Source organism: Oncorhynchus nerka, linkage group LG6 (genome assembly GCF_034236695.1).
Source record: "Oncorhynchus nerka isolate Pitt River linkage group LG6, Oner_Uvic_2.0, whole genome shotgun sequence".
Classification (NCBI taxonomy): Eukaryota; Metazoa; Chordata; class Actinopteri; order Salmoniformes; family Salmonidae; genus Oncorhynchus; species Oncorhynchus nerka.
The window spans coordinates 48348453-48364340 of record NC_088401.1 but is presented as its reverse complement, the minus strand read 5'-3'; the positions used below and the strand labels follow the sequence as shown (position 1 = coordinate 48364340).

Below are 15888 nucleotides of genomic sequence, written 5' to 3'. Positions count from 1 at the left end.
CATAACTAATCTAAATCAGTTTATCAACCAGCTAATTATTAGAATCAGATGTGCTAGATTAGGATGGAGTGAAAACATACAGGACCATAGCTCTCCAGGAACAGGGTTTAAGAGCCCTGGCCTAGAGATGGTCTGGGACATCAGTGCATCTGACGTTTCACTGTAGAGCTTTTTGGTATTGTCTATCTAGCTAGGCCTACATAATTCAGCGAATGGGGTCAGTGGCAGCCTTCATAGGACCTATTTCATTGTGGCAGTAACCAGTTGTTTTTGCCTTCTCTACGGACAAGACAAAACAGTGTGGACCTGCCCCTTTAAGAGAAGAGGAGTTCCAGCGATTTGAATGCTGCAGATTCAGAATCCACAGTAGCCTACCTGCCAGTAAAATAGAGCATTCAAGAGCAGGAGCAGCAGGCAACTAACTGCACTTGCATCACAACCACACGGTCGTGGACGGAGGAATGGGGGGGGTGTACAGCTAGTTAGATTTCCCGATTAGAAGGAAAAGCTCACTACAATCGATTAAGATGGTGTCGTGGATTATCTCCAGGCTGGTAGTGTGAGTATGCATTCTGCAGCGTCTGTTTGTTATCGCGTTCTATAGCTACATACGCTAGTTCGCGCTGTCATCTGTTCGCTGCCATGGCTTGTGCCCAGAGCACACGCGAACAGTTATCTTGATAGCCAGATTGCTAGCGAGCAAGCAAATTTCTAGCAATTAAATTGTCGTTGGTTTATATGTAGCCCATGGTGTCTAAATGTGCATTTTGACCACTGGTGTTTCATAAAGCCAGGATGGTAGGCAAATTTCAACACCGTTACAGCAACACCGTTAGCCAGTGCAAAATTGGCAAGGTAACGTTAGCTAGCTAATGTGGTTAGTTGAAATGACAACCCTGCTAGCCAACTGAAGTGAAGGTGGAATACATTAAATGGCTAACAAGCTTGCTAATGCCATCTACTGAAGCTAATTTACGAATTCATATATTGGTTGTGTAACTAAATTAGTAATGCAAAAATGCCTTAGTCTTGGCTATCGCTAATCGTGCACAATCTTGAATAATGCAGGCCCGGCTGCTATGATCAACAAAACATGGCAGCAACTGTACTGCTAGCATGACGCTGACAGCCAAATAATTTAGCATCATTAATGATTTGTCTGGCTGTCGTGTGTCATGTTAGCAGTGCAGTTGCGATCATATGTGTTGATGATTTATAGAAGCCAGGCCTGCACTATTGAGGATTATGCACTATTCCAATGTTACCTCAACCAAGATCAAGTCAATATTTTACATGAGCTTTGTCATTCATGAGTTGTCTTAAATGTGCAAAATGCAGAAATAGCTCGTAATTTCCTGGTTGCTAAAATTCGAATAGTTCGCCTAATTTTAGTTTTTGACAAAACAAGCATTGTGTAGAGAATCCATGTACCATGTAAACCGCTGTTACATATCTTTTCAATAGCTATAAATATTGTATTTTCAGCTTTTTGAAGCTGGTATACAAAACCGAAACTTAACAGGAAGCATTGTACATTATTTCTTAGTTTAAATCTACCGCTTAGACTTGCTTTCGATGAGAACGACATATCTAGAACTTATTTCTGTGATTTTGGTCCGTCGCTCAAAGAAGTTACACATTGAAGCTTTAACGCCTCATGTCCACCAGATGCTTCACTCTTTGCATTCCGGCGGAAGTCATTCATTGTCAATGGAGCAGTCCACAACACTAGGTTGTGGTGCGTTGTGTGCGTTCAATATTTTCAACTCGTGCGGTGTTACAAACCGAAGTACACAGACTCCAACCAGCTCGCTTTTAGGTAGTTGAAAAGCGAAGCACATGCGTCAAGTGCCGCAGAATGTCGGCTACACATCAGTAGGCTGGACACATGACATTTTTAACAATGCTTTATTTCTAATAAAATGTAGCTCATTGCATCCGCGGTGGAGCCCAGTTTCATAATATTACCATATACCCCAGCTGCCTGCCGTAGTTTAAGTCATCACGAAAACAAACAGGCATTATTTTAAGGGAATTTTTTCATCCTGCCAGCTCCTATTAGTTATATTGAGCACTGTGGCACCAACTCGCCTTCCGAACTTTCTAATCCCATTTTGTTGTATAGTCACGATGGTAGTTTCGCTATAGTTGGCAATGGAGACCTGCTCGCGTTAAAATGCAAACAAACAATTACTCGTTACTCAGAAGTCGTCCAGTTGCTTACTATAGGGACATATAGGTATGTATGTCTATTTTGCCAAATATATCGCAATGTGTATATTTAGATTTAAAAAAAAAAATGGACCCCATTTTAATCATGAGAATCGCCTCTTTCTAATTGCGTAAGGCTGGGTAGTGTATCGTCATCAAACGCTAACCCCGAAATACCTTTTGCCCTTGGAACGCTGAGCTCCCCCCATTGTTTTCCGATGGAGAAGCATGCTGGTATATTTCGCCAAATATCTCGCAATGTGTATCTCGTTGTCGTCAAACGCGAGACCAGAAATAGTCAGAAGTTGCCATTTTACCCCCTACTTCCTCGTTATGCAGACATAGGCACACTTGGCACCATTGAGGTGCGGATGTTTACTTTCTACACGAGTTGTTTTTCAGTTTCGTCCTAAGAACAGATTGTAGTGGTAAAATTAAAAGGGATACATTATTAAGCTTCACTCCAGTCAAAACTGTCGCTGCGAACGTTCGATTCCATTCATTTGCACTAGCTAGTGTTCCAGTTTAGCCAACGTTTTAAAGCCGTTTTTCAGCCTTGGGTGAATTTTGACTCGTTCTATTGTCCAGCCTAACATCAGCCAAAACAAAAAGCATTTGCATCGTTTGTAATGTGTTATCATGGAGCTGTCACTGTGACAGTGGTGCTGTTTCATAAGGGGTGAGACCAATTACGTTTTGGTGAGATGAAGAGGGAGGCGAACCATGAAAAACAGCCCCAGACCGTTATTCCTCCTCCAACCAACTTTACAGTTGGCATTATGCATTGGGGCCGGTAGCATTCTCTTGGCATCTGCCAAACCTAGTCATACTGCCAGATGGTGAAGGATGTTTCATCAATTCAGCTTTACTCCACTCCAGCCGACGTTTGGCATTGCGTATGGTGAGCTTTTGTGCGGCTGCTCGGCCATGGAAAGCCATTTCATGAAGCTCCCGACGAACAGTTATTTTGATGACGTTGCTTCCAGAGGCAGTTTGGAACTCTGTAGTGTGTGTTGCAACCGAAGACGGATTACTTTTAGGTGCTTCAGCACTCCGCAGAACCATTCTGTGAGCTTGTGTGGCCTACCACTTCGTGGCTGAGACGTTGTTGCTCCTAGACGTTTCCACTTCCCAGTAACAGCACTTAGTTGACCAGGGCAACTGACTTGTTGGAAAGGTGGACTCCTATGACTGTGTCACGTTGAAAGTCACTGAGCTCTTCAGTAAGGCCATTCTACTACCACTGTTGGTCTATGGACACTGCATAGCTGTCTACTCGATTCTATACACCTGGCAGCAATGGGTGTGGCTGAAATAGCCAAATCCACTCATTTGAAGGGGTTTTGAAAAAAATCTCCTTCGAATCATCCTCTGGAATAACAGATATTCTGGGTTAATAATTACGTAACCAACAATCTGTAGTAATACTAGTCCCATGCAAATAGGGCTATTGATGTAGCCTACTGTCTGACTTTGCATTGTATTACATAACCAATAATAACATCTAAGGCAACTATTACCTTTAGTGTGTAGAGTGATTAATGCCATATGTCCACCAGCTGCACATGCATTTTACCATATGTTGTTTTTGCCAGATGTCTAGCCTGCATTTTCCGTACTTGATGCGCATGTGCTTTGTCTAACACTCTTTTGGGGGTTACTACATGATTCCATGTGTTATTTCATCGTGTTGATGTCTTCACTATTTTTCTACAATGTAGAAAATAGTACAAATAAAGACAAACTGAGTAGGTGTGACCAAACTTGTGACTGGTACTGCACATACGCAACATGGCCAAGAAAGAAATGACTTCCTAGCGAAGGTGTTGTCACTAGAGGGTCATATTGAATAATGGGGTGCTGTGGAAAACAAAAAGCCAGAAAAGAACTCCGAAGGGAACAAGTAGAAAGAGTGTTTTCGGGAAGAAAGAGAAGTTTAAACTCCATTGGAATTACTTTTCAATTCAACATCCTTTCTCTGAATTAAAACTCAAGACGGGTTGCAGCATGGAGAAGACCATTTTCGCCCCGTTCGACTAAAGCTAATAATTAGAACGGATGAAAGTTATTCTTCTATTGGCAGAGGTCATTCAAAAAGTACATTTAATGCCCTGACAACACGTCTCCCGGGTGGGAGGCACCTCCCCCCACTCACTCTGGTTTACTACTTTTTTGGTTTGATCCATTTTTTTAGGAGAATTTATTTAACCATGATGTATCTAGCACAGTTAAGAGTTTTACATCAGGTTAAATGGTTAGAAAGGTAACTATTTTTAAAGGTTGGGATAGGAGGTGTAACTGGTGTCTTGGGCCCAGCTGGGGTGGTTGAGGCAGCACTAGTGGTCTCATCTGAAAACAAGCAGATATGTTACCAAGCAATTTTTTTGTTCAGGCATGTTGTATAAATTCTCATAGGATATCTTATGCAGTAATATAATCTTCCATTATAAGAAGACAACTAATTCCACGAAAAGGGTGGGTGAAATATCCATTGTTTGTTTACAAACGGCTTCTCTGAGCTTTTCCCCATAGCAAACAACGTCATGGAGCAACATGGCAATGTTAGACCCTTTTACCGATCTGTAGCAAATCAAATTTATTTGTCACATACATGGTTAGCAGATGTTAATGCGATTGTAGCGAAATGCTTGTGCTTCTAGTTCCGACAATGCAGTAATAACCGAGTAATCTAACCTAACAATTGCAAAACTACCTTATACACACAAGTGTAAAGGGATAAAGAATATGTATATGAATGAGTGACGGTACAGAACGGCATAGGCAAGCTGCAGTAGATGGTATAGAGTACAGTATATATATATGAGATGAGTAATGTAGGGTATGTAAACAAAGTGGCATAGTTTAAAGTGGTTAGTGATACATGTATTACATAAAGATGCAGTAGATGATATAGAGTACAGTATATAAATATGAGATTAATAATGTAGGGTATGTAAACATTATATTAAGTAGCATTGTTTAAAGTGGCTAGTGATATATTTTCCATCAATTCCCATAATTAAAGTGGCTGGAGTTGAGTCAGTGTGTTGGCAGCAGCCACTCAATGTTAGTGGTGGCTGTTTAACATTCTGATGGCCTTGAGATAGAAGCTGTTTTTCAGTCTCTCGGTCCCTGCTTTGATGCACCTGTACTGACCTCGCCTTCTGGATGATAGCGGGGTGAACAGGCAGTGGCTCGGGTGGTTGTTGTCCTTGATGATCTTTATTGCCTTCCTGTGACATCGGTTGGTGTAGGTGTCCTGGAGGGCAGGTAGTTTGCCCCCGGTGATGCGTTGTGCAGACCTCACTACCCTCTGGAGAGCCTTACGGTTGTGGGCGGAGCAGTTGCCGTACCAGGCGGTGATACAGCCCAACAGGATGCTCTCGATTGTGCATCTGTAGAAGTTTGAGTGCTTTTGGTGACAAGCCGAATTTCTTCAGCCTCCTGAGGTTGAAGAGGCGCTGCTGAGCCTTCTTCACAATGCTGTCTGTGTGGACCAATTCAGTTTGTCTGTGATGTGTACGCCGAGGAACTTAACTTACTACCCTCTCCACTACTGAACCATCGATGTGGATAGGGGGTGCTCCCTCTGCTGTTTCCTGAAGTCCACAATCATCTCCTTAGTTTTGTTGACGTTGAGTGTGAGGTTATTTTCCTGACACCACACTCCGAGGGCCCTCACCTCCTCCCTGTAGGCCGTCTCGTCATTGTTGGTAATCAAGCCTACCACTGTAGTGTCGTCTGCGAACTTGATGATTGAGTTGGAGCTGTGCATGGCCACGCAGTCGTGGGTGAACAGGGAGTACAGGAGAGGGCTCAGAACGCACCCTTGTGGAGCCCCAGTGTTGAGGATCAGCGGGGTGGAGATGTTGCTACCTACCCTCACCACCTGGGGGCGGCCCGTCCAGTACCCAGTTGGACAGGGTGGGGTCGAGACCCAGGGTCTCGAGCTTGATGACGAGTTTGGAGGGTACTATGGTGTTAAATGCTGAGCTGTAGTCAATGAACAGCATTCTCACATAGGTATTCCTCTTGTCCAGATGGGTTAGGGCAGTGTGCAGTATGGTTGAGATTGCATCGTCTGTGGACCTATTTGGGCAGTATGCAAATTGGGGTGGGTGTCAGGTAGGGTGGAGGTGATATGGTCCTTGACTAGTCTCTCAAAGCATTTCATGATGACGGAAGTGAGTGCTACGGGGCGGTAGTCGTTTAGCTCCGTTACCTTAGCTTTCTTGGGAACAGGAACAATGGTGGCCCTCTTGAAGCATGTGGGAACAGCAGACTGGGATAAGATTGATTGAATATGTCTGTAAACACCAGCCAGCCAGCTGGTCTGCACATGCTCTGGGGGCACGGCTGGGGATGCCGTCTGGGCCTGCAGCCTTGCGGGGGTTAACACATTTGAATGTTTTACTCACGTCAGCTGCAGTGAAGGAGAGTCCGCATGTTTTGGTGGCGCGCCGTGGCACTCAAAGCGGGCAAAAAAGTTATTTAGTCTGCCTGGGAGCAAGACATCCTGGTGCGTGACAGGGCTGGTTTTCTTTTTGTAATCTGTGATTGACTGTAGACCCTGCCACATACCTCTTGTGTCTGAGCCGTTGAATTGCGACTCTACTTTGTCTCTATACTGACGCTTAGCTTGTTTGATTGCCTTGCTTCCGGTCACCTTGCCCTGGTTAAAAGCAGCACTTTGACGACACACTAAATCCCTTCGCCAGCTTGCAAATAGACTATCTCAGAAATGTAATGGATGTCCGCGCCGAAAGACGGCTCATTGTTTCAAGAGAAATCATTGCACAAGGTCGATTTCTCTTACAACAAATCCATTCTGGGCATGTTAAAACCCGATCGTCTTAACTAAATATATGTATTGATGTGAGAATTAGCATATAGACAGTAAGTCCCAAGACTTTAAACATGTTGAACTATCTTTGATGTTGCCGGGAAATGGGAAGAAGCTACGTCACAGTTGTAACTGTGTAGGTAACTACTCTCAAGATTTAGTACAGATCAGGCCTGACACAAAATGTTGAAATAGTAGCCTATTTTGACAACTATTCAGTGAATGCAACAAGTATTAGATACAAAAATATTTGTAGGACAAATTTGATATTTCACACCATCACTTTAGTGTTTGCATTTAGCCTACAACATGTCATGGAACGCCTGGAAGCACGGCCCCATCCTGCAAAGTGGCACAGAACATGTAGAGCACACAAAGGATGTTTCTACACATCTCCCACTCTTTGCCCTACTCTGTCCACTCCGGATGCACACCACACACCTTTTGTGCCATTCAAACTTCACCTGCTTTCAAACGAGTTACAACTCTGGCCACACGCCATGGTGCCACATTATTGTCTCCCCTCTTCCTGCCACTGTAGCTATATCACAAAGTGAATGCACAAGCTGCATTTTCAATGCCTTCAGAGAAGAGATTTCTGGGAAGAAGCCTTTGCAGGGTCCCCCACACAATGTACGCAATTGAGGGCTATGTTGAGCATCTCCCCCAAAACACATACTTCTGCCATTTTGTGCCTGTGCGTCCAACATTGTAATAGCTCCTCAGTTGGTGAAGATGGTCAACCCCACCCATTTTCTTGTTGTAATCCATTACAAGCTCTGAAACAAATAAGTTCCTACCATGTTTAAAGGAAAAACAATTCCAAAACCTCTACCACTGTCACTTTAGCCCCGTGGTTTGTGGTTCAAGGGTGAATGGTGAGACTTAGGGCAGACACACGCCATGGACACATAGGCTCCCCTCGCGGGTGTCCTCTCTCCTTTCGCTCCGCATCTCTATCCCTCCAATCATTTCTAACTTCTATTCCTCCCTGCCTTTTTCTGCTGAGCCTTGACTCTCCATATCACTTTTTTCACTGACCGAGAGTAACAAAGAGAGGAGCAACAAAACAAATAGGATACAATTGTAGTCTGGAACATAGTCTCTCTTCCTTCCTCTATTTCTCAACCATACACATACTCTCTTCCTAATAAGGTGTTTCCATAATGAGTTGTGATAGTTACACGCTTCTCATTTCTCACTCACTAACTACAGAGTTTGCCAATGTTACCTGATTAGTTACGAAGCTAGAACAGTTTCCAAATTAATTGCATCGGTAGAAACGGGACAAACAAGCAACTTGTTAGCCGGCAATGTAAACAAATAGCCAACTACTCCTATGCGCTCCACTGCGCAGGCATCTTCTACTCTAATACGACAACCGAGCAGTCAAATAATAGACAAACGAGGCAGTGTATAGCCTATGAATATCTGCACCTAGCAAACATGACAAACCACAACCTAAGCCCAACAGATAAACACCAATTAATCCAGCCTTCGTTTTGGTGGCTAGTAAACTGGTTTTCTGTATGGCTAGCTAGTAAAAGTGATAGCTGAGGTTGACGCTTCGTGAGCGCTGCCCAAATGTATCACTACACACAGCTTTTATTGCCTGACAGCCTAGCTAGCTAGCTAGCTATAGAAAGCAGCTTGGGCCGTTTTCATATAAATGACATCGGTAGAAACGAGACAAAACAACCAACTAGTTAGCTGGCTAAACACTGCGACTATTTCCATGAGACAGCACGCAATCATGAAAATGTGATGACAGCCACACGAATACGACAACAGGTGGTTAGCAAGTTAATTTAGCGATATTGACACAGATATTTTTGATAGATAAACAAGGTCGTTCGCGGTCGCAATAGTAATTTAAATAAAGGCCGTCGATGGCCACTGGTTTCTAATACATTTTTGCCAATGGGACTGGGCATCAGACTTCAGAGTTCTTTATTGCAGAGTTGTGTCAATGAGGTGGTTGTTTTGACCCAACTGTAGTTTGTGACTACTATAATTTCCCATTGTAGCCAGTACAGTAAAGTAGATATGTACATTATAGTGTTCTCTACTCTACTGTGCTGTCCAAACTTGTGACACATGGGTGTCCTCTGGCCTGCCCTGCCCAACGTCTCCTCTTACTGCAATGTAAAGCTAACAACACAGTGCAGCCCTGGCCCAACATGTATGACTGGGCAAATCACTCAGACCTAGACAGATTCATGGACCCAGTGTACACGACATACACCAATGGAACAAGAAAATCCCATAGCAGGAAGAGTTCCACAAGACAGCCTAAGAGAGAGTTTGGAATACACAAAGTATCACTCTGACCGAAGGGTGGTACACCTTATCACAGTTTAACCTACAGTGGTAGAAATGCACATAATGTACATACACTGGTAGCAGACAGCCTCTGATGGCTGTGTGTGTGGCAGACAGACAGTAAGGCGTGGTCCTCCTAGATCTCCCCTCGCTCAGCATTCAGTTCCTGTCACATCAGCAGTAATTGCCGGGCCGACGGGACAGAGTATTGTGTGTGTGTGTGTGTGTGTGACTGGATTTATTTTTCCTTTTGTGTGTGTTGCAGGTAGGTTCACATACGGTGGGTGACCTGTCGTTAGCCCTTTTTGTGTTTTGTCCCTCTATCATCAGTACAGTAGCAGAAACGCTCTCCATGGTTTTCCAATCTTCTGTTTCCTGGAGAGAGAATTTGTTCCAACAAACTGCCCTTTTTTTTATGTCTAAATGTCACCATGTATTATTGCAATACAGCTGGTACCCTAAGTAGGCTAACAGTGTTTATTTTTATTTTTATGAGTGCACATTTTTAGAGCCTGTTCAGAATATGGCCTACTTTCTTTGAACGCAACCCATTTATGTTAACACTGAGATCATGGGTTTTAGACTCGAGTCATGTGTTAAGCAACATTTGACTAGATAAATATTGAAACAGAGGGGGCATTTTTGTTCAGTGCTGGCATCTTGAGGTCATGTTGCCCGGGTGATGTTGTTTACTGTACCTTAACCTCTGACCCATGTCGTCTCCTCTTCATCCTTCAGCCTGGCCTTCGGGACCCTCTACCCGGCCTACTCCTCATACAAGGCTGTCAAGACGAAGAATGTGAAGGAATATGTGAGTACTGTACCTATTTCTTTTTAAAATTATTATTCCAGTATATTAGTGTAGGATAAACCATTTTAAAGTCTCTTTTTGTAGCCAGCTCATATTCTTATTGGAAAAGGTGATGACTTTTTAATTAAAAAAAAAAATGGGGTGTGGGATTTTACTCTCTCCAATGGGATGCTGCAAGTTTCCATTGTCTCTGAGGATGCGAGAGCAGTTCAACTGTATCCGTTTAAAAGGGGAACCTCCCAGCTTACCTCATCCCTGTCAGCGAGCAGAGGGAGAAGGAAGAGGGGTCCTCTGCCAAGCACTCTCCTTAGTCTCCTCCCTCTGGTTGCTATAGAAACCCCACTCAATATCTGAGCGGGGGCACATGCAGACTGACAGAGGGAGTGGGAGGGAGATACAGAGGAGGATGCCATTTTTAGCCTTGTTGTTTTTATACCCCCAAATGTGACTCAACTTCTCAGGCTATTCACTGCATTCCCTAGCTGGGTTGAGTACTTTGAATTGTTTATGTGCATTCGTAAAGTATTCAGACACCTTGACTTTTTCTACATTTTTGTTTACTTTACAGCCTTATTCTAAAATGGATTCAATTGCCCCCCCCCCCAAATCTACACACAATACCCCATAATGACAGAACTGGTTTTTAGACATTTTTGTGAATGTAAATGTGATTTATTTATTTTATCCTTAAGGATTCAGACCCTTTACTCTGAAGCAGCTTTTGGCTGCGATTTTTAAAGCCTCAAGTCTTCTTGGGTATGATGCTACAAGCTTAGCACATCTGCATTTGGGGAGTTTCTCCCATTCTTCTCTGCAGATCCTCTCAAGCTCTCAGGTTGGATGGGGAGCTTCGTTTCACAGCTATTTTCAGGTCTCTCCAGAGATGTTAGATCGGATTCAAGTCCGTGCTCTGGCTGTGCCGCTCAAGGACATTCAGAGACTTGTCCCAAAGGCACTCCTGCATTAGGGTGGTTGTGCTGTTGGAAGGTGAACCTCCCCATCTGAGGTCCTGAGTGCCCAGGATCTCTCTGTACTTTGCTCCGTTTATCTTTCCCTCAATCCTCCCAGTCCCTGCCGTTTTAAAACGCCCCCACAGCATGTTGCTGCCACCACCATGCTTCATCGTAGGGATGGTGCAGGCAGGGACAAACTGAGAACGAAATATGTACCTGGACTTTTTGTCTCAGACCGGCCCACCAGAATTCCCCCAGCAATACACCACAACCCACGCCACACTTAATGTAAACAATATTACTGAACAATATAACAAATAGGGATAAAGTATTTGCTTTGTTCTTGAAGGGCTGTCTGTGGAAAGCCACTGGCACTGAATGTTAGCTGACTAAAGCTTTTAGGGTATATAAGAGCAATGTCTGCATACAAAGTGCCATTACTCAGCATCCATCGGCGATTTCTATCTATAAATGTATCCAGAATTTGATTATGGACTCCACTCTTGTATGCACTCTCTACCCCAGTAAAAGTCTCATCTTGTGCCATCTCTCCAGGCATGGTTTTCTTCTTTCGAGCCCTTTTCGTTGGCCGAGTGGTCTCTAACTCCAGCTCTGTTTCCTCATCCAGTTCCTGCAACTTCCTGTTAGCCCACTGAACAAATGTGCCTACAGCTGCCTTGACTTTTTCAAAATCTCTTGCCATTCCTTTCAGCTGCTCCTCTGTTGACACAACATTACGATGCACGGACAAAATGTCCATTCGTTTTGAAGATATTTTGAGACTGGTGAGGTGACCTGGAATATCTGCGTTTTAAGTATCGTTTCATACTTCAGCAACCCCCTCAATGTATCCTTGTGCCTTGACCCGTGCAGTAGTGATGTTTTTCTGATCTTGTATGGTTGACAGAGTGAGAAGGACATCAACATACAGACTCTCATCTGGATTTCCAAAAGCTCCTAAGACCTTCTTTAAGGCACTGTCTTTAGCCCACCAGCCTGTCTCTCCGATTGGAGCAAAACGTCTGTCTTGGGTTCTTGCTCTCCTTCTCCAAAATGTTCATCCTCTAGTAGGATTCACTGAAGAACACAGCTATGTTGTTATTGAGAGAAAAAAAAGTGACCCACTTGCCAAGACACACTCGGTGTCTGCCAAAACAAGGTTCAATGTCTGTACATAGCACCACCCATGCACTTGATTGGTGGACTTTGCAGAGAGCAGGGCAGAGAAGTCTTTATACTGGCCTTGCATACTGGAGGCTCCATTAGTGGAATTGCCAATGCGCTTGCTGATGTCAGACTTCATGTTTTCCAGTACTTCACTCTGTACCTGGACAAAGTATTGTCCAGTGGATGCCTCGCATTTCACCACAGCCACAAGCCCTCATGACGTTTGTGACACATTTGACTATGACAGAGCATTGATCTTGTGTTGTAGTGTCAATCTGGACTGAAAACATACAAGCTTCCTGGGTTTCACTTGTTATGGTGGCCTGCGCCGTATGGTGGTAATGACGTTATCGGTGGTAGTCTTTGATAAGAGTGGTTAGAGAGCTTCTGCTCCCTCTTGACCCCGGTTCAGAGTAATAAAAAAAAAGAAATCTATATATTTTTTGTTTGTTTTGCTTTTCCCTATGCAGGCAGTGAGATGCTCTTTCATACATTCATAAGTCTTTGCTAGGTAAAGCCCCGCCTTATCTCCCAGCTCACTGATCACCATAGCAACACACGCTCCAGCAGGTATATTTCACTGGTCATCCCCCAAAGCCAACACCTCCCTTTGGCCGCCTATCCTTCCAGTTCTCTGCTGCCAATGACTGGAACGAATTGCAAAAATCACTGAAGCTGGAGACTTATGTCTCCCTCTCTAACTTTACGCATCAGCTGTCAGAGCAGCTTATCGATCACTACCTGTACACAGCCCATCTGTAAATAGCACACCCAACTACCTCATCCCCATATTGTTTTAAAAAAAAGTTTTATCCTTTGCACCCCAGTATATCTACTTGCGCGTTATCATCTGCACATCTATCACTCCAGTGTTAATGCTACATTGTAATTACTTTGCCACCACGGCCTATTTATTGCCTTACCTCCCTAATCTTACTACATTTGCACACACTGTACATAGCTTTTTCTATTGTGTTGTTGACTACGTTTGTTTATCCCATGTGTAACTCTGTCGTTTTTGTTGCACTGCTTTGCTTTATCTTGGCCAGGCTGCAGTTGCAAATGAGAACTTGTTCTCAACTGGCCTACCTGGTTAAATAAAAATAAATACACAGGTCGTACTCAGCAGAATGATCATCTCTAAAAAGTTGCCATGTTCAATGCTGCTGTCATCTAGTGTATAAGCTGCTTCAGACTGCACACCTCTGTAGCTCAGACATCTCTTCCCTATGACTTTAACAACATCTATAATGCGTACAAATGAAGCTGACTAAAGCATGGTTCTCTTCACTGTATGACAGCCACTTCCTGTTGGTACCATCTTTACAAAAGAGCACCTTCTGCACCACACTTTTCCCACTTTTGTTGGGGGTGGAATCTGAACATATCTAGGTCCATTGACTTCGGCCTCTTAATATAATCAAAAATTGGTGTGGCATTCTGGCTCAATCTACATCTGTCCACTGCAGATGCAGTATCCTCAACCTGGATGAATAATTTAGTATAATATTATAACATTACTTTTTATTTAATGTTAATATAATAGTATACTAAATTCCGCTAGTATAATATTAATTCCAATTGGACAATACAGCAGTTTAAGAAATATACAACCAACATTTATAATTTTTGTAGGTTTTGTTCCGTCATTAAATCCTTGTGCAAGAAAAATGGTCTACATTGGTTGTTAGTCTCTTTTGTTAATGCTAAGTACTAACTTGTCAATAATCATAACAATGAGATCAACATTTCGAAAGTTTGCTGTAGCACGTCAACCTTTTAATGTCCTGCCCCATCCAGGCTGTGATTGGTCGGTTCAAGAAAAGTGACATTGACGAGCGCTTGTTTCAACAAAAGGCCAGCTAGCCAAACCCAAACATTGCCTATCCTATCCCTTTTGTCTTCTGTCTTACCACTTCAACTGCAAAACCTTGACTAACAGTTGAACTGGTTTCGCTGGACTCAATAGGTTGCTCTCTCTCCTGCCAGTGCCTTCAGGCTCACTAGGCTGAGATGATTGACTGGTAACAGCGCCAAATAAATAATTTGTTACTTTAAAACATTTGGCTGTATCAGCTCCAAGGGACTTCAACCTCTTTGCTTTTCAGCACCACCTTTTTTACGTTTCTTTTCTTTTTGTTCGTCCATCTTGCTCCACTATTTATCCAAATGTCACCACTTAACAGAGATGGGAAAGGGGCGGGGCCCAGGTAAAGTTAGAATGGACTGGACCAAAAGTAATTGGCTGGGGGAGAGAGGCCGACAGATGTAATACCCGGCAGCCCACTCGCCTGGGCCAGTCAGACACACAGCACTTGGTTATTTTTATTTAAGCGGGGGCTGGGGTTATTTACATTTTGCGTTGCATCGGCCCCAATTGTTAAGCGGCTCACCGGGAAAACTCTCGGTGCTCCAGATGGCCAGTCCGTCATTGGTGTCTCTTGGCATCTAGGCCAAAGAGTTCACTCATGGTTTCGTCAGACCAGAGTCTTGTTTCTCATGTTCTGAGAGTCCTTTAGGTGCCTTTTGGCAAACTCCAACCTGGCTGTCATGTGCAGTTTTACTGAAGAGTGGCTTCTGTCTGTCCACTCTACCATAAAGGCCTGATTGGTAGAGTGCTGCAGAGATGGTTGTCCTTCTGGAAGGTTCTCCCATCTCCATAGAGGAACTCTGTCAGAGTGACCATCGGGTTCTTGGTCACCTCTCTGACCAAGGCCCTTCTCCTCTGATTGCTCATTTTGGCTGGGCTGCCAGCTCTACGAAGAGTCTTGGTGGTTCCAAACTTCTCCCATTTAAGAATGATTGAGGCCACTGTGTTCTTGGGGACTTTCAATGCTGCAGAAATGTTTTGGTACCCTTCCCCAGATCTGTGCCTCGACACAATCCTGTCTCTGATCTCTATGGACAATTACTTTGACCTCATGGCTTGATTTCTGCTCTGACATGCACTGTCATCTGTGGGACCTTATATAGACAGGTGTTTGTGCCTTTCCAAGTCATGTCCAAATCAATTGAATTTACCACAAATGGACTCCAAGTACAAATGTCTCAAGGATGATAAATGGAAACCGGATGCGCCCGAGCTCAATTTGGAGTCTTATAACAAAGGGTCTGAATATTTATGTATGTATTTTATTTTTAATACATTTGCAAACCATTTCTAAACCTGTTTTTCACTTTGTCATTATGGAGTATTGTGTGTAGATTGAGGGAAAAACATGAATTTGAATCCGTATTTAGAATAAGGCTGTAACGTATCAAAATGTGGAAAAGGGGAAGGGGTCTGAATACGTTCTGAAGGGCACTGTATTAACTTGTTTGCACTCTGTCAGTGTGTCTTTTAGGATTCATCCATACCATCTTGCTATTTATATTGCAATAATTGATGGTACACTCTCCACCCACTGACTGGGGTGCCCATCCTTTGGCAGTGATAGACCATGCATACTGATTCGGTCTATAAGGGCTGTAACGTGCATGTGTGTGTGTGTGTGTGTGCGGGAGACAGTGAATGCTCTACGCGTGTCTTGTCACATTCTTACGGGAGCTTACTGTAGGCTATGGTATCATGTGCTATATTT

General features: G+C 43.6%; 1 protein-coding gene across 1 annotated transcript in view; it reads left to right on the top strand.

Moving 5' to 3' along the window:
- The first annotated feature begins 390 nt into the window (after positions 1 to 390).
- The window catches only part of LOC115130509 (receptor expression-enhancing protein 2-like), a 31200-nt gene continuing 15702 nt past the window's right edge, over positions 391 to 15888 (top strand). The window contains exons 1-2 of the mRNA XM_029661717.2: positions 391 to 559; positions 10115 to 10187. Coding sequence (XP_029517577.1) covers positions 528 to 559; positions 10115 to 10187 — 105 coding nt within the window. The 5' untranslated portion in view covers positions 391 to 527. The remainder of the gene's footprint in view (positions 560 to 10114; positions 10188 to 15888) is intronic.